Source organism: Primulina tabacum, chromosome 1 (assembly GCF_025594145.1).
Source record: "Primulina tabacum isolate GXHZ01 chromosome 1, ASM2559414v2, whole genome shotgun sequence".
Lineage (NCBI taxonomy): Eukaryota > Viridiplantae > Streptophyta > Magnoliopsida > Lamiales > Gesneriaceae > Primulina > Primulina tabacum.
This window is the reverse complement of record NC_134550.1, coordinates 739,036-757,311: the sequence shown is the minus strand read 5'-3', so window position 1 is coordinate 757,311 and position 18,276 is coordinate 739,036. Positions and strand designations below refer to the sequence as shown.

General features: G+C 41.4%; 2 protein-coding genes across 5 annotated transcripts; one reads left to right on the top strand and one right to left on the bottom strand.

Moving 5' to 3' along the window:
* The first annotated feature begins 3,131 nt into the window (after positions 1-3,131).
* Positions 3,132-7,679, top strand: LOC142541565 (E3 ubiquitin-protein ligase RGLG5-like). Of its 4 annotated transcripts, none has more exons than XM_075648210.1 (12): positions 3,132-3,198; positions 3,895-4,273; positions 4,992-5,076; positions 5,172-5,312; positions 5,400-5,513; positions 5,588-5,685; positions 6,260-6,339; positions 6,421-6,526; positions 6,613-6,740; positions 6,860-7,043; positions 7,185-7,241; positions 7,335-7,679. In XM_075648210.1, exons 2-12 carry the CDS (start codon positions 3,908-3,910, stop codon positions 7,413-7,415), a joined length of 1,440 nt encoding a protein of 479 aa, XP_075504325.1. In that variant the 5' UTR covers positions 3,132-3,198; positions 3,895-3,907; the 3' UTR covers positions 7,416-7,679. The 4 variants fall into 4 exon arrangements, with proteins under 4 accessions (XP_075504325.1, XP_075504367.1, XP_075504262.1 ...); XM_075648252.1 differs by lacking the exon at positions 3,132-3,198 and adding an exon at positions 3,205-3,306; XM_075648147.1 differs by lacking the exon at positions 3,132-3,198 and adding an exon at positions 3,437-3,556.
* Positions 7,680-13,745: 6,066 nt separating this feature from the next.
* On the bottom strand, positions 13,746-15,491 carry LOC142521149 (uncharacterized). Its single transcript, XM_075624375.1, has 3 exons — positions 15,198-15,491; positions 14,165-15,137; positions 13,746-14,050 (listed from the first exon to the last, which is right to left on the bottom strand). Exons 1-3 carry the CDS (start codon positions 15,489-15,491, stop codon positions 13,746-13,748), a joined length of 1,572 nt encoding a protein of 523 aa, XP_075480490.1.
* Between the last annotated feature and the right edge of the window lie 2,785 nt (positions 15,492-18,276).

Sequence of the window (18,276 nt, the reverse complement as noted above, 5' to 3'; positions counted from 1 at the left end):
CATTCACCGAATATTCTTACACGCCAATATAAGCGTCATAATAATATAGGTTTGAGCGTACCTCAACTATATCTTACAATACCACAGAAAATCTTAAGGAATATCGGATGAACTCGTCCAACGATATAACCTACAATATAAATCCGCTATACACTTCAATATAATGCATTCTAACCGACTAAAACAAATTAAATCGACTCGGTTAAAAATCGAATTTCGGACAGCTTATAAAACCCTTCAAAATCTGGAATTCAAGCTTAATACCTCAATACTCGAGGCTAGAATGCACAACTGTAATTTCGCAAAGGTGGCTCGCCGGAACAAGTCGCCAGAAATACTGTTCACGCCGGAAACCTAGCTGGAAATTAGGGGAAAATCTCAATTCTTCACTTTTATAAACTAATACACCAAGAACAACCAAAATTCGAAGCCAAAAGCTTACCTAAACTGAATCGAAGCTCACGCACCGTGCTGGAAAACAGGACCGATCGAGCATGCAACCTTCCGATACAAGGCAAGAAAGAAGCTAATAGAATGGAGGATGAAAAGTGATAACCTACTGCACAAAATTTCTGGCCGCTGGGACGCTGCACGATTGAAGCAGAAAGACGGAGAGAACGATGGGCAAGGCTGGGGAAGAACTTTTCTGGAAATGAGCGATCTGATCTTGTATCAAATGGGTTTGGGTTTTTATTAAATAAAAGGGAAATGGGCTGGGCTTACTTATTGTTATTGGGCCTCACAATTTATGTCTTTTTCAGTTCAGAACATAATCCAAAGATTTATAAAAATCTATTTCCAGATTTTTGTAAAAATATCAACAAACCAGTTATAATATTCTTGCGCTCGTCAATTGCACAACTACTTTTAATGGTGTTGTGGCGTCGAGGTCTTCAAGTTTAGGATTCACCATTCCAGTAGAAAAGTATTACATCAAGAAAATATTAGTACAGAGTACAGGCATAAACAGCCGATTCTTGGGAAACACTTCCATGGAAAGTTGAAACCAGTCCTGTCACTAACCATCCAGTAACGGCTTGCATTCAACGCTTAAGATATGCTTTTGAAATGGGCATCGGAGGGTCGGAATACGAGCCATTCAGTATACGATTTGCAGCCTCCGAGAAGTGCGCACCATCCCAGCTAATGTATGTTTCCCCAGTTCCGCATGAACCTACAAACTTTTGTGTATCGTCGATCATCGCTTTGCCGACACCATACGTGCGTATAACATTCATGTATCGGGATCCCTGAATCCTGTTCAAGAAAACAGCATGATAAGATTGACCAAAATGTTAATCATGGTTATATCATTTGCTGAGTTTCAGGTACTGACCATATATTTTAGCGTTGCTGATTAAGTCATATTTGACCGAGTAGATGTCAATGTAGTTCAAGGCAGCGTGTGGAAGCTCAGCCCTCAAATTGGTCACTCTAGCTTTTAAGCTGCCGATTGAACACGACAACCATGCTCTTTAGCCCTTTCATGCATCCAACCTAATTGTCCGATAAACCAGGTTTTTTATTCCTGATTTAGAGAGTGGCTACCGGCAAACATCCGATCCAAAAGGTCCCGTATCGTGAATCCAAATAGCTCTTGCTCCTTGTACGTAGATATAAGCGCTGTAAACGTATAATCATACTTTCGAAACTCAGAATTGCTAGGAAATACGAGTTTGTTTTGTAATTAGTTACTAAGTTTTTTTAAATTTTGTTTTGAAAAATAAAATAAAAACAAAAGGTGATTAAATCTATCAAACAGATCGATGGATTATAGTAATTTGAAATATATATATATATATATATATATATATATATATATTTGAGATAGACTTTATTTATATATATTTTTGAATTGTTTTTTTTTTTTAAGATATGGTTCATTATTTTATTTTTTTAATACATTGAGATGTGATCATGTGGTTTTATTGATTATGATATGTAGGCACAAGTCCGCGTCAAGTCTCGATTTGGACATATTTAAATATTCATTGGCAAGTCTTCTTTCGTATTACTTTTTTTTTATTATGGTCTTAGTAAATTACAAGTGATAATCCTGATCACATATTTTTCATACCATCACTGTTTAAAAATTAATAACAAACCATTTACCGGGTGTTTGAGTTGGTAGAGTAAATAAACCCTTGATCCATGAGAAATTATCTCATCATCAATATTTTATTGAACGAGTATGTCGCAAAAATTTTTCCTCTTATAATTTACTTTATTATCATGTTTTACAGGTTAATGTCTTAGTCATGAAGTTTATCATGTATGCACGAAAGAACAACGACTGCTAAGTCCATCTTATTTTATTATTTAGACCTAATAATAAAATAATATATATTCGAAGTTACAAATTTAATGTGGACAATATATACTAGAAATATTTATTTATGGAGGGAAAATATATGGCTGATTTGTGCTATTTTATCCAATTATATATTTTAACTAATATATATTTATATTGTGAAATAAATATATCATATATTTTTTAAAAAATATATTAAATCATAATTTTTAGTGTAATATATAAGTACAGAGCTGGCGAAAGAGAGAATATCGTAGAATATCCCGGCTACATGATTCAAATATCATTGAATAAGCAAATCATATAAAAATATTTCCTATTTTACTATGTTTTAATTATATATAAAAATAATTAATGTATTTAATAATCAAGTATATTTTAACATCTAATTAAAAATCTAGACCATTTAAAAACTAATGCTCAATTAACACAGTGAATCTTGTAATAAAATTACAATAATAACTATTATTTTCTTTCCACGCACGCACACAAAAAAAAAAAAAAAGATATCTATAACTAATTTCACCCTTTTTTTATTCTAAAATAATCTTTTTAAATTTACAATTTTATCATTAAATATATTTTAAAAGTCAATCTTATTTTTATTTTAAAGTTTTTAGATATAATAAAAAATATTAATTTTAAAATAATAAAAAATATCATATTTAAATAAAATATTTCAACAATTTCAAAAAATAAGAACTTGAACTTAATTATTCGAGGGAACATGTCTGTACATAGGAGGATACTGGTTAATATAATCCGGTTCAAGTATATACTAAAGTTGACTAAGGTCAAATTGTATTATTTGTTCTTTTAATTTTCTCGCGCTCCAATGACTGATCCATCCAGGCAGAAGAGAAATGCTGCTATTTTCCGCCTCTGAGGTATCATCTATCCTTTCAATTTCTGCATGTGGAGATTTGGAGGAATTGATATCTGGAAAAGCAGTTTCAAATTTGTTTTGTTTCACTTGAATTATCGACTTTTATACGGTTCGAGTTACCAATCGATTCACGTTTTGATTTGTTTTGTTTCCTTTCTCCTTACTATTCATTGTCGTTGAATTTTCAGATAAACACGTTTTGTTTTGTTTTGTTTTGTTTCCTTTCTCTTTACTATGCATTGTCGTTGAATTTTCAGATATACAATTAAAATCTATTTTTGATGCGTGCTTGTCTGAAAAAAGATCACGCGGGAGAGGCTTGGCGTGGAAGGGTCGACGTGAAGTCGGCGCAGCGTTCCGTAGGCATTTTTCCTTCATTTGTCAAATAAGCTACCTATTTTGATAAATTCGCCACTTGTTTAATTTTCTTGTATATGTGAAAATAAGTAGGAAATTAGGTTTGAGATAACTAGGCATTTACAATATCCAGATTCCAGAGTTTTGAATTGCTTTGTGATTGGGGGATCAATCTGTGTAGATCTGGGTTATATTATTGATTCCCTTTGCTAATTAAATTTTGGAGTAATTGATTCTTTCTGGCTTTCCTGGACCCTTGATTAATCTGAGAGGTTACTTGAATCAATTTTCTGTGGTGAAGATTGGGGCCTGTGATTAGAATTTTGAAGTACTTTTGTAGATAAATTGATCTAATGGGAAATCAGAAATCTAGCTCTAGAGGTGGAGGGAATGGGAGGCCATCTTCAACTGGTCGGTCTATTTCGTCGTCTGGATGGCATCATGATCATAATCAATCGTCATATTCTTCATATGCTCAGAATTATCCTGTTCAGCATCCTTATCCAGCTGGTTATCCACCTTCAGGCCAGGACCATGTTCCTCCTCAAAATTATGGTACTTCGTCACAATCACATGCGTCACCTCAAAATTATGGTAGTCCGCCGGAATCATATTCTCCTCCTCAACAATATGGGCTTCCGTCGCAACCACACGTGCCACAGAAAAAATTTGAGAGAAGGTATTCAAGAATCGCAGACAATTACAGATCATTGGAGGAGGTATGTGCGTGTGGATATTGGGAGAAAACTATTGAATCATAGATCTTTCTTGATATTAGACAATGTGAAGCATCGAAAATGAGCTACGATTAATGGGCATGTAAAACATGTGTTTTAAATGATTAATTTATTCAATCTTGTGAAGGGAATTGGATAATTCCAGGCAATTGGTATAGTTGTAACTTGCTGGATTTTTTGTGAACTTTTCACTAAAATAGTTCTTGAAGGCTTGGTTGAATGACTTTTATTTTATTGTAATTGGTGGGGGTATCTTTATAGGGAGAAAATTTGGAGATTATACATTTGTTTCTGATTTTCTGCAATGACAGAGTTCTTTAGCATGTTCTGATTTGTCTGCAAGTGGGGAGTTGAGAAAGAACATTTGAATAGACTGTTATGAAAGGCCTAGATGCTTGAATTAAAATTAATGTTTAAAATAGCAAAATCAGAACATGATCCATAATCAAAATAGATTAGTCAGTGTTAACCATATGTGACCTAGGAATGCCAGAATCTGAATTGGCGTGACCGGAATTGTTTTGATGTCTTAGATCTGTAATTTGTGCATGTCCTGGTTAGCATTGTCATATATAAATTCACATTTTTAGCTCCATGTTCGTCTGCTTCCAAATTTCGATGGAGTGGTGATGTGATCCCTTCTTCTGTGTCTTTGAATGTTAAATGTTCATAAAAGATTTGAAAATTGAGGCCTTTTCAGGTGACTGAAGCTCTTGCACGTGCCGGACTGGAGTCCTCCAATCTAATTGTTGGGATTGATTTCACTAAGAGCAATGAATGGACGGGTAGAGTCTTCTGATTTTCAGTTTCTGTTTAGTTAGATGCCTCAATTGAGGACTAGAAATTGTGGAGCAGCAGCTGAGCTTGATTTAATGTTTAGGCAAGAATTCCTATCATGGCCGAAGCTTACATTACATTGGAAATGGTCTTAATCCCTATGAACAAGCAATATCTATCATTGGAAAGACAATGGCCGCGTTTGATGATGATAACTTGATTCCTACTTTTGGATTTGGAGATGGTATTACATGAAACTAGTCGTTATTCTGTAATTTATAATTTTCTTTCTCAAATTATAAACATACATTTCACCTAGTTAATCTCGCAGCATCAACCCATGATCAAGATGTTTTCAGTTTCTACCCCGAGGAGAGATTTTGTAATGGATTTGAGGAGGTTTTAAGTCGTTATCGAGAAATTGTTCCTAGTCTAAAACTGGCAGGTTAATAACTTTCTAGTCTTCTTTGTCAAGCTAGATTTGAATGATAGCTTAGAATCTTTATCACTTTGTTTCAGGTCCCACATCGTTTGCGCCTATTATCGAAATGGCCATGTCTATTGTTCAGCATAGTGGAGGCCAGTACCATGTTTTACTGATTATTGCAGACGGACAGGTATATTATGCTATAAACAATGCCAAGGTTTTTTTTTTTTTTTTTTACTCTAGACGAGTTGGAACTGCTCTTCACGTGCTCTGATAAATCTAAAAACATATTTAGAAATGCAGGTCGGAAGTTCTTAAATTTTGTCATAAATCATCATATTTTGATTGACTGAACCATTGGGTGTTGTTCCATTCTCTTTTTCAAATCTGCCTGCCATTCTAACTACATATATATGCTTGCACTCCTGCTTGTTCTTTTAATTTTATCTGGCAATCAATGTCAATATATATGTTTGTGAATCTTTTTCTCCTAGCCCATTTAAAATAAAATCCTGTCCCATGTAAGGCTTCTAAACTATTTAACAGTCTGTTTTGCTTCTCATGTTCTTATGTTCATTAGTTGTCTGACATGGTTGGAAGAAAGATGGATTTAAACGTGATTCTCTGATAACTTAATGGAAAAAATTCTTCCGTTTATTAATAGAGTTTTCTTATGCTTAAATATTGTTGCAATTTTTGATGTTTCTTTTCTTATGATTTTTTTAGTTTATACCATGTGTCAGAAATATTATGCATATTCTCAGGTTACCAGAAGCGTTGATACTGGACACGGTCAGTTAAGTCCACAGGAGCATAGAACTGTTCAAGCAATTGTTGAAGCAAGGTGAATTTTTTAAACATGTTTTCGGGATATGCTGGTCATTTTTCCTCATTTTTCTGGCAATGATTTCTACATTATTTGCAGCAAATATCCGTTATCTATTATTTTGGTTGGGGTTGGGGATGGCCCTTGGGACACAATGAAGGAATTTGATGACAACATTCCTGCTCGGGAATTTGATAATTTCCAGGTCAGTTGTTTGCTTTAGATATATTAATTTTTCTACCAATACCTACCTGGCTAAATTTGGTGACTCTTTACTCCTTTGTTCTTCAGTTTGTTAATTTTACAGAGATAATGTCCAAAAATGTGCACCAATCTCGAAAGGAGACTGAATTTGCTCTTTCTGCATTAATGGAAATTCCTGCTCAATATAAAGCAACAATGGAGCTCAATTTGTTAAGGTAATCCTTGCTTCACCTTTTCTTCTGTGTGTATATCTGGTCAGGGTTGGGGGTGCGCTGGTATTACTTGGGTGCATATGTAGCCCTAATCGCATGCATTTACTTTTTGGATGGTTTAGTGGATCAAAAGGAAATGCTCCTGGAAGGGTCCCTCTTCCTCCTCCACTCTATAGTACAACATATGCCAGCAGCTCAAAACCCTCACAAACAACTAGTTTTCAGCACAGCGCCAGTTCATTTTACGAGCACAATGTTTCTGCAAATGTAACTCCATCTGCTCCTAGCTCGACGTTGGACTACCAGGTATTTTTTTGTGCATATGAATCAATATTGGGTTGTAGAGGACGTGTTTCCGTCCTTTATCAGCTCATCCCTCTGTGAGGGAAATTCTTGAATGAATTATGCGAGTAAAAAGTAACCGTGGCTTTTTTCTGGGTTCAATAGATTTGTCCCGTCTGCCTTAGCAACCCAAAGGACATGGCTTTCGGTTGTGGTCATCAGGTAACCAACTCCATTTCACGATCTGTTGTGACATAGTGGTATGAATTCTATAAATTTCCAAACAAAATAGGTTTTTTACCTCGTTTTTCACAGACATGTCGCGGTTGTGGACAAGACCTTCAACTATGTCCAATTTGCCGGAGTCGAATTGAGACCAGAATCAAGCTCTACTAAGTAGCTGTCCTCCTTTGAATCTCAACTCTATATTATTATAGTATCAAATTCTTTGTATTGGTTTCTTGATGTATAAAAGTGGTAGCTTTTTGATAGTGTTTTGATACTACAAATCAAGTAATCAGTCTTTCTGCATTATCTTTTGGTTGGATCGTGTACATATTTTTAGGCTGATATTAGAGGGCTCGGTGAAGTTGCAAAGTTTCTGTAGCAAGGCTTTGTATTGAAACAGTTTGAAAGTGTGGGAGTTAAGATTGTTGTTAATCGAATGGAATTATTTTGTGGTTGAAATCGTATAAAGTTGCGTCTCCTATTTTATTTACTTAAAAATATGCTTGTTAGGCAGGGAACAAACTGTGACTCTTGCTGAAATTGTTTATTATGACTTGAATATCCAGAGATAGAGTAGATTAGATTCAGATGGTGGACTTGTTTCTCATGAAAAACAGTAAATCTCATGTTTAGACATGCTTTATTGCTAAGCAAGGATTAATCAAACATACAGAGTTAGAAGAAACAAATTGTTATTCAAGAAATGCTGAAATATTAGATCCAATGAAGGTCAATAGATTAGAGTAGAACGATCTCTTTCTTAACTAATGAGATTAGCCATTATTAGGACTTCAATGCAACAATCGATCGACACCGGGTGCTCACTAGACCTTGGACAAGATCAAGAGTGAGACCACATGCTTGTTGCCTCAATGTGATGGACAAAAAGTTATAGACATATATTTTAGCAAAATCGATGAAATTCAAACAACAGTCTTCGGGTTATAGGCTATTGGATATGAAATGGGTTGTCCGTCTTCAGTTGAAAAAACCAGACATTCATCTCATCGACCATGCTGGCGTCCATAAGGTTCAAATTCGAGCTGATGAGTGAAGAAATTCGGTTCTGATTCTCTTTTGACTCGCATTCCTTTGATGTTCTAGTTCGGGAAATCGATGACTGTTTGATACATTTTTTAGATTCAATTTCTTACATTATCCTATGTTTAACTCAAATTTTATGATAAATAGTGATGTGATCTCGTTAAAATAGGTGAGCCAGGGTACAAGGCTCCAACGGACCAAATCAATAATTTATAATGTTTGGGAATTTGAGTGAAGATAATGGCTTGGATCAACACCTGTAAACAAGAAAGTAACTCGTGAATGAGCGCCGGAGGGATGTCCGGCGTGGCCACTCCGATGCTTAAGTCAGCAGGCTTTTTTTATTAACACAAGCAATATTTGAAGGGAAATATGTAAGTGCTTTTAGTTCCAAGATTTCCCAATGTTTAAATGACATTAATACCTGCTATTTATAGTAGAAAATGGGGTAGATACCTCGATTCTTGTGCCACCTACTAAGTATGGCAAGTCGGCTGCCCATACTTGTAGCTTCTGATGACTTCTAGGACACTCCAAGCCCAAGTGGTTCTGACGGATTAGGCTGCCTGTATCGATCACACTCGAGTGTGGTGCAATTCTCGAGGTGGCCTGGGTAGTTGGTTACCTGGGTACCTGTATGAGAAACCGGGTGGAGAAGAAGTGCCCGGGCAGCTGTCTTCTGATCCGGGCTATTCAACCGATAACCCGGGTCATCATTAACCCGGAAATGGGTCACCATTATCCCGGACCTTTACAGGGGTATCACCACACATCCTAAAAATAGTCGGGCTAGAGCTTGACTCGTTGTCCCGATCAGTAATGCATGTTTACTCCAAAACATATCCCAGAGTGAATAAGAGCCTTGGGTCTCTAAATATCCTGCAGAAGTGATGAGGTGTCAGGCTTCTATATCTCTCAGGTTTTGAACATTCATCGTTTAGTATTCTCGGGAAATCCAATGAATGTCATTAGGCTGCATGCGTTAACAGTGACACCGTCGAAAATTGTTCGTATTCCGAGGTAATAATGAGCATGTTTCCTCGATACTCGTACACGTCTTTTCATCTGCCTGCTCAATTTCCTAGATTCCCTCTGATCGTCCGATTGGATTCGGATCGACGATGGAGACTGATTCCTTCCTATATATATATACAGTAACATGCTTACCTATTCTCCAACATTCCATCAACTCAGTCCTTAAGAAGTGCAATGGCGGATTCCAGTGGTTTGAAGGCTCCCGACATGGCAGCATAGTTCATGCAAGCGGCTTTTGAGAAACGAAAATCTGAATTGGAAGATGAAGTCTTCCAAAAGATCCTCCATTACTGGGAGGAGCTGCAAGGACTTCAGCTTCTTCACGAGTGGGAGGAGGCTATCACTCCTGAACTGGTGGCCAAGCTTGCAAAGTATCGGGAACGCTTGCAGATTTCTGATACGGAGGACCTCTTTGAGGATGACTTTATCCTCCAGCTATTGCTTCATAAAGAGAGGAGGACGCTGCAGAAGATTGCCGACTCCGCTAGCTTTATGAAGGCGTTCACTGGTAGCTCTGTAAAGAGTTTTGTGATTAAGTGGATAGCCTCTGTAGAAGAGGAATTTTTTGATGTAACGGGTAAAGAATTCCCGGAATAATAATAATAAATGCTTATCTAGTTACTCTTATTGTCCGTATTTCATTGACACCGCATGATATATGTACCATAAAATGAATCAGAATAAATATCCAGAACTGATAAGTGATCAACTGAAAAAACCGGGCCCTAAAATTCCCCAGGCTCAAAATGAAGTACCGGGGCCTTACTTTTCCCGGGATTAAGATAAGATGCCGGGGCCTCAGACCTCCCGGGCTTAAGATGAGATCTTGGGTAACCCACGGGGTGCCATGATAACGCGTGCCCTTTCTATCAACGATCAGGAACGTTTCGTATTTCGATGAGCCGATAAGTCTGACATTATTGCGTGTGTCCCCTCGTATGCCTGGTACAATTTTCTAGGCAAATCGTGGTCGTCCACGCATGCTTTTTAAATAAACGACTGAGATCTTCCCCCACCGCCTATATATACTAACTAATAGGTTTTCCAAAAATTACTCTCAAATTCGAAATTGCAGCGAAGCTCTTGCGAATTCTCTTCTCGAGACTCTACTTGTGCGAAATCATTTCCGGCAACCTTCCACCGCATATATCGTCGTAAGTTTTCTTCTTTTAAAATGTCTCACTCCACTTCTTCCACCTCAGGAGCGAATGCGCGAGACTCTCCTAGCGCTGAGTCTTCCGCACTTCGTTCCGATTCTCCTCCCTCTCCCCCACGTCGCTCCATTACCCAACCTTCTAAAAAACCAGTGGCACTTCCAACCAAACCTCTCTTTTCTAAACCTTTATCTTCTGGCCACTCCCGGGCCCGAGCTCTTGCGAAGAACAAAGGTAAGGGTAAAGCCAAGGTCTCGAGTCCTCGGGCGGTCGAGATCCCGGGAACTCCCTGGTTCTCCTCTATGCGAAGCGCCTTACGCTTGGGGGCAGATGAGGAACTCCGAGCGCTGGGCAATATTCCTTCTTCCATTTCTATCTTGATACCTGGGCCCTCTGATAGGGCCGATAACCCTCCTCCTAGGTACACAACTTTCTTTCGGGACCAGGTTAGGAATGGTCTCCGGTTTCCCGTTCATCCCTTTTATATTGATGTTGCCAAATTTTTTGGTGTACCTGTCAATCAATTTCATCCCAATTCTTTTAGGATTATGGCCTCAGCCTATGTCCTTTTTAAAATGAATAATCTTCTCATCACCCCCCTCATCCTTCACTATTATTTTTCTTGCCATTTCGGGGATAATGCATTTTCCCTTAAATCCCGGTTAAACGCTCGATTCCTCGATGACATCCCTTCCTCTCAAAAGGGATGGAAAGGAAGATTTTTTTACATCCAACTCCCGGGTCCTTTACCCTGTCTAACCCGGTTTCTCCCTTCCCTTCCCCAACAACCTTCCCTTCCTCCATCCTACAAATTTGAGGAGCCTTTCCTCCTGAGTCAAACCCTCGTGGAGGGACACAAGTACTCCTCTTCCATTCTTATCTCAGAAGAGAACTTAGTGGCCTACGGGTTGAGTGCCCGGGCTGAGGACCCCATAGACCGGGTAATTGATGAGGTGGCTGGCTCGGGTTCTCAATTCGGTACATACTTTATCTTCTGTGCTTCCTTATTCCTTTATCCTGTTTATTTAATGTGTCATAACCCTGTCACTCCTCTATGCAGATAACTTTGAGATGTAAGCAGCTTTTGCTAAAAGGCGTGCAGCTGAGAAGGCAGCCTGAGAGAAGGAAATGGCGGCTCGCCGGGCAGCTGCGGAAGAAAAGAAAAAATGGGATGCAGAAGCGGCAGCCTTGAGAGCTGAGGTGTCCCGGGAAGAACCTCCCCAGGATGGCGCTTCCCGGGCGATGACTGAGAACTTGGAGGAATCTGAAGATCTCATTCCCCTCACTCAGAGAAAACGAAAAGCTACTGCAGAACCCGAGCTGGTTATTCTCGAAGACCCTTCCGAGGGTGACCAAGGCGCCTTCCGATCTGCTCCAGCTCCTCCTCTCCCCCCCAGTCCAATGAAGAACCTCGCCAAGAGCTCCCTCCAACCGACCAGCTTTCTCTGGCTAACATCTTCTTCGAGGGAGCTTCCGCTGTTGGTGTTAAGCGTTTCAAGAAGGTGCTCAGCCCTGCTGAGATAGCTATCCTGAAAAGCACTCCTTCTAGTGTGAGGTTTTTGGAGGGGTCCAACCGTCTTCTGTCTGTAAGTTTTATTCTTTTATTTCTTTTCCCTCTCTCTCCCTCCCCCCTTTTTCTTTTTTAAGATTCCTTCTTGTCCAGGCTGCCCAGATGCTAGTTTCGGCCTTTGAAGAGGTGGCAGCGGTAGCAACCAAGAAGGGTAAGCAAGCCCGGGCGGCTCAGGATATTCATGACCATCTCCAAGGAGAGATGGCCCGGGCTCAGAAGCTTCATGAGGAGACAACTGCCAGTCTCCAAGCTTCCTTGGAAGCAGCTAATCAAGAGCTGGCCGCGGCTCAACTTTCTCGTGATGAGAGCATAGCCCGGGAGGAGGCTTCTCAGAGGCAAATTGAGTTCATGGCATCTCGGATTAGCTATCTCGAGGATGAAGCCAGTGCCCAGCAACATCGAGCCGAAGTTGCTGAAGATAAGCTCAGACTTCTTCAGCTGACCCATGAAGAATGGAGGACTACTTTCCTTCAATCGGCGGAATTCCAAGCAGCTGTTGAAGATAGGGCCTACAAATACTTTTCGATTGGCTTTGAAAAATGCCAGGAGCAATTTGAGGAGATAGGTCTGATTCTGACAGATAAGGAGGGCTTTCCTGATATTGATAAGGCCATTGCTTCCCTTCCCAAAGATGATGCTATCGAGAAAGAGGCTGAGAAGACTCTCGGGGAATCCGGAGAACCATCAGGGCAGCAGACTTTAGAATAGGCCTGTAATTTACTCTGTATTTTTTCCTTTGTATTTCTTGCCTTTGAACTTTGTAAGGAAATGTTGATTTCTTTCCGTCGCTGTGCTTTTTTCAATATGATTTTTGACAATTTTTCCGCAACCTGGGTAATGCAATAACTTATGAGTATTTCTTAGTAGGAGAAAACGGTAATTTCAATCGAATACCCGGGGTCCCGGTCCATACGTTAAATAAGTAGCTTAATTAATACTCCAGATGTAGAGATTTAAACCTGAACTCAGAAGGAGTATTTCTTGGATTCCACAAACTAGGGTGTAGTGCCCTGAGCTTTTTAAGAACCAAGGTACGGAGCCTTGGGCCGGGGATCATGTCCCGGGACTTGGAAATGGTCGAGGTGTGGTGCCCCGAGCCAGGGTGTAGTGCCCTGGGCTTTTTAAGAACCAAGGTACGGAGCTTTGGGCCGGAGATCATGTCCCGGGACTTGGGAATGGTCGAGGTGTGGTGCCCCGAGCCAGGGTGTAGTGCCCTGGGCTTTTTAAGAACCAAGGAACGGAGCCTTGGGCCGGGGATCATGTCCCGGGACTTGGGAATGGTCGAGGTGTGGTGCCCCGAGCCAGGGCGTAGTGCCCTGGGCTTTTTAAGAACCAAGGTACGGAGCCTTGGGCCGGGGATCATGTCCCGAGACTTGGGAATGGTCGAGGTGTGGTGCCCCGAGCCAGGGTGTAGTGCCCTGGGCTTTTTAAGAACCAAGGTACGGAGCCTTGGGCCGGGGATCATGTCCCGGGACTTGGGAATGGTCGAGGTGTGGTGCCCCGAGCCAGGGTGTAGTGCCCTGGGCTTTTTAAGATCCGGGTCATAGCAGCTCCCAAGATATAAAACGCAATACTCTGGGAAAATATATATTTTTTATTGATTTCTTCCGTCAAACAATTACATCTATTATGTATAGTATTTCTTTAAGTTAAACACATTCCAAGGCCTTTTGAGGGGACGTCCCTGCGCATATTCTAAATAAAAGGATCCCGAGTTGACTCTCCGAGTGATTTTGTAAGGTCCTTCCCATCGGGCTTCCAGCTTCCCAACTTCCCCAGCAGGGTTGACTTTTTCATGACTAAATCCCCAACTTGGAAGTCTCGCATACGGACCCTCTTGTTATAGGATTTCATCACCCGATTTCTGTATGCCTCCATTCGAATAAATGCCCTGTCCCTTTTTTCTTCTATTAAGTCCAATTCCATGGCCCTGCTCTGGTCATTGTCCTCCGGGTAAGATTCTACCCGGGAAGAGGTCTGCCCGATCTCTACTGGAAGAACTGCTTCAGAACCATATACCAAACTGAAGGGAGTTTCTTGAGTAGGTGCCCGGGGAGTAGTTCTGTAAGCCCATATGACACTAGGTAACTCCTCCACCCAATCCTTTTCTTTACCCTGAAGTCTTGCCTTTAATGCTTGCACAATGACTCTATTGACAACTTCTGTCTGACCATTGGCTTGAGGATATGCAACATAGGTAAAAGATTGAGTGATTTTCATTTCTTGGCACCATGACGTAATTCTTTTGCCTTGAAATTGTCTTCCATTGTCCGAGATTATTCTCCTGGGCACTCCGAACCGGCACACAATGTTCTTCCATAAAAATTTCAATACTTCCTGCTCGGTGATCTTTGCTAAAGGCTCAGCTTCAACCCACTTAGAAAAGTAGTCAACAGCTACTAGTAAGAATTTTTTCTGAGCCCGGGCAACCGGAAAAGGACCCACAATATCCATGTCCCATTGATCAAAAGGGCAGGATGCCCAAATAGGCTTCATGAGAGTGGCCGGGCTGTAGCTGAAATTCGAATGATGCTGACAGCCCTCACAAATCTGGACCAAACGAGCAGAATCTTGTTTTAAGGTGGGCCACCAGAATCCAGCAAGCATTGTTTTTCGAGTTAAAGACATTCCTCCGAGGTGCTCGGCACAACACCCCTCATGAATTTCTCGGAGAACATAATCCACCTCTTTTTCATTTAAACACTTCAAAAGCGGTCCTTGGAATGATCTTATGTACAAAATTTTATTTAAGAGAACAAACCTGGGGGCCTGTCTTTTGATCTTTTGAGCTCGGGCTTTATCCTCAGGGAGCTCATGGTTCATAATATACGCGATCAGTGGTGTCATCCATGAATCTTCAGGCATGGGTGATGCTTCTTCCTCCGTAGAGAGAACCAGCCGAGTAATATGCAACACCTCCCGGGTATTAACTTCTGATAAAGAAGCAGCCATTTTAGCCAAAGCGTCTGCCTCACTGTTTTCTTCTCGGGGTACTTGTTCAATACTCCAATCCATGAAGCTTTCTGCTTGGGCTCGAATGAGCCGTAAATATTTAAGCATCTTGTCATCCTTAGCCTCATAAATGCCCTTTATTTGTTAAGTGATGAGCTGTGAATCAGAATATAGAATAATCCGAGAAGCTCCAACTTCCCGGGCAGCTCGAATACCTGCAAGAACAGCCTCATACTCAGCTTCATTATTGGTTATCCGGGAATCAATTCTTAATGCTAATTTGATCTTTTCTCCCAAGGGAGACACTAATACCACCCCTACTCCGCACCCCACCAGGATAGATGCCCCATCCACTGATACTTTCCATACCTCCTCCTCGCTGGGCTGGATCATTTCAGATAAGAAATCTGACAAAGCCTGCGCTTTAATGGCCACTCGGGGCTTGTACTCGATGTCATATTCACACAACTCTACTGTCCATTTTATCATTCACCCGGATACTTCAGAGTGAGTCATGATCCTACCCAGAGGACTATTGGTAAGAACAATAACCTGATGTGACAGAAAGTAAGGTCTTAGCTTCCGGGCGGTCATGACCAGGGCCAAAGCAATTTTCTCCACTTCGCTATACCGGAGCTCGGGCCCCCTTAGAGCATGGCTGACATAATAGACAGGTTTTTGATCAGTTCCTTCCTCTTTTATTAGAACAGAGCTGACAGCATACTCTGTAGCGGACAGGTAGACATATAATCTTTCTCCAGGTTCTGGTTTCACCAACACCGGGAGCCCGACAAGATGAATTTTCAAGTCCTGGAAGGCATGTTCACATTTCTCATCCCATCCGAATTGCTGGGCCTTCCTTAAGATTTGAAAAAAAGGATAACTCCGGTGTGCTGATCGGGAAATAAATCTGGAAAGGGAAGCAATTCTCCCAGTTAGCTTTTGTACCTCCTTGACAGATCGGGGAGTTGGCATGCTTAGCACAGATTCGACTTTCTCTTGATTCACCTCGATCCCTCGGTCTGTCACAATGTATCCCAAGAATTTGCCACTCTTCACGCCAAAAATACACTTGGCAGGATTAAGCTTGATTCCATAATGCATGAGAGTCGCAAAAGTTTCTTCTAGATCACTAATAAAGCTGGCACCCTCTCGGGATTTGGATAGAATATCATCCACATAGACTTCCACATTCCGTCCCAGCTGCTTCTCAAAGACTTTATCCATCAGACGCTGGTAACTAGCCCCTGCATTCTTCAACCCGAAAGGCATTACAATATAACAAAATGTACCTCCCGAGGTGATGAAGCTGGCTTTGTCTTGATCCTTTTTAGCCAGAGGGATTTGATGGTACCCCTGGTATGCGTCCATGAAACTTAGCAATTCATAGCCCGAGGTGGAATCCACCAGCTGATCAATCCTAGGCAGAGGATAATGATCTTTGGGGCACGCCTTGTTGAGATCGCGGAAGTCTACACACATGCGCCACATCCCAGTAGATTTGGGTACCAAGACCACATTCAAAAGCCATGTGGGGAATTGAATTTCCCTAATGTGGCTAGCTTTCAGAAGCTCCTTAATTTGCGCATCAATTACTTTGTCCTTTTCCGGGCCAAAGTGCCTCTTTTTTTGTTTTACTGGGTGAGATCCCGGGAGGATGTTCAATTGATGTTCCGAGTGGATATACTGAGATCTCGGGCCACCCGGATTTGCTGGCCTGGTCCAATTTCTATTACTTCTTGTTCTTCTTCTGCCACAAAATGCACCTCTCCTCTCCCCATCGTTCTTTCCCCGTCCACCCTTGCCTTTTTCCCTTCCTTCCTTGTTCTACTCTGATCCGCCCGAACTGCCTCCACATAGCATTTCCGAGAGGATGGTTGATCTCCTCGGACTTCTCCCACCCGAGCTCCAACTGGAAATTTTATCTTTTGGTGGTATGTGGATGCTACGGCTCTCAATTCGTTCATAGCCGGTCTCCCCAAAATGATATTATATGATGACGGGGAATCCACTACGGTGAATGAAGTCATCACCGTCCTCTTAAGATCCTGAGAACCCAAGGTTAATGGCAACATGATCTCCCCTTCCGGGTAAACCATATGGCCAGCAAAACCAAAGAGGGCAGTCTCCACAGCCTCTAGGTGGTAGCCTGCAAATCCATCTGTACAAAGGCATCTTTAAAAATTACATTTACAGAGTTGCCTGAGTCCACAAAGACCCGTAGAATATCATAATTCGCCACTCGGGCTTGGATCACCAAGGCGTCGTAGTGGGGCAGACTCACCCCTCTCAAATCTTCCGGGCCAAAACTAATGATCGCCTCATTCCTTCTTGCTCCTTCTACCTCCAAACATTCCCTCCTGCTTCTCCCCTTCCTTGCCCGGTTAGAATCTCCATCAGTAGAGCCTCCTAATATCATTTTGATCATTCCTGTGGCAGGGGGCGAATTCTTTTTTCTCTCGGGCTCAGGCTCCCTTCTTCTACTGGGCTCAATCCTCGGGATATTCCTCACACTTCCTCCTCGGGCGCTGGATCCTGGTGGCCGAGATGTCCAAGGTGGCACTCTCGGCCTCTGGCTATTGTTACTGGGTCCCGGGATGGAGGATGAGGCATAACTCCCCTTTAGTGCCTTGCAGTTTTCAGTGTTATGGTGGCATACTTTGTGAAAAGAGCAAAATCCACTTTTTTCTGGCCGGGATAACTGATGATCCGGGGCCAAATCTCTGCTGCACTCCTGCACTTCCCTCTCCCGAGCAATTTTCAGAGGCACGTGGTGAGAAAAGTGCCCTGTATTGCCTCTTTTCTGTCACCTCTCCTCGGGCTTAGACATCCGGTCTCCTTTTTCTTTTCTCACAGCGTCCCTCTTTTGTTTATGGGCCTCCTCCATATTGATATATTTTTCTGCTCGCGACAATAGATCCTCGAAATCTCCCGGCACCTTCTTAGTAAGTGACTTGAAGAACTCACCCTCTCTCAAACCCTGGGTGAATGCATTAGTCTTCGTTTCAGTGGCACAAGTAGGGACGTCTAAGGCCACTCTGCTGAATCTTCTGATATAGGCCCTTAAACTCTCTTCTGGGTTCTGCTTAACTTCAAAAAGGCTAAAAGCAGTCTTTTGTACTTTTTACTGCTGCTAAAATGGTGTAAAAACACCTTCTGGAAGTCTCCAAAGGAACTGATACTTTGGGAAGTCAAGCCTTCGAACCACCTCTGAGCTGAATCCACCAGTGTTGTTAGGAACACCTTGCACTTGATTCTATCAGTGTAACAGTGC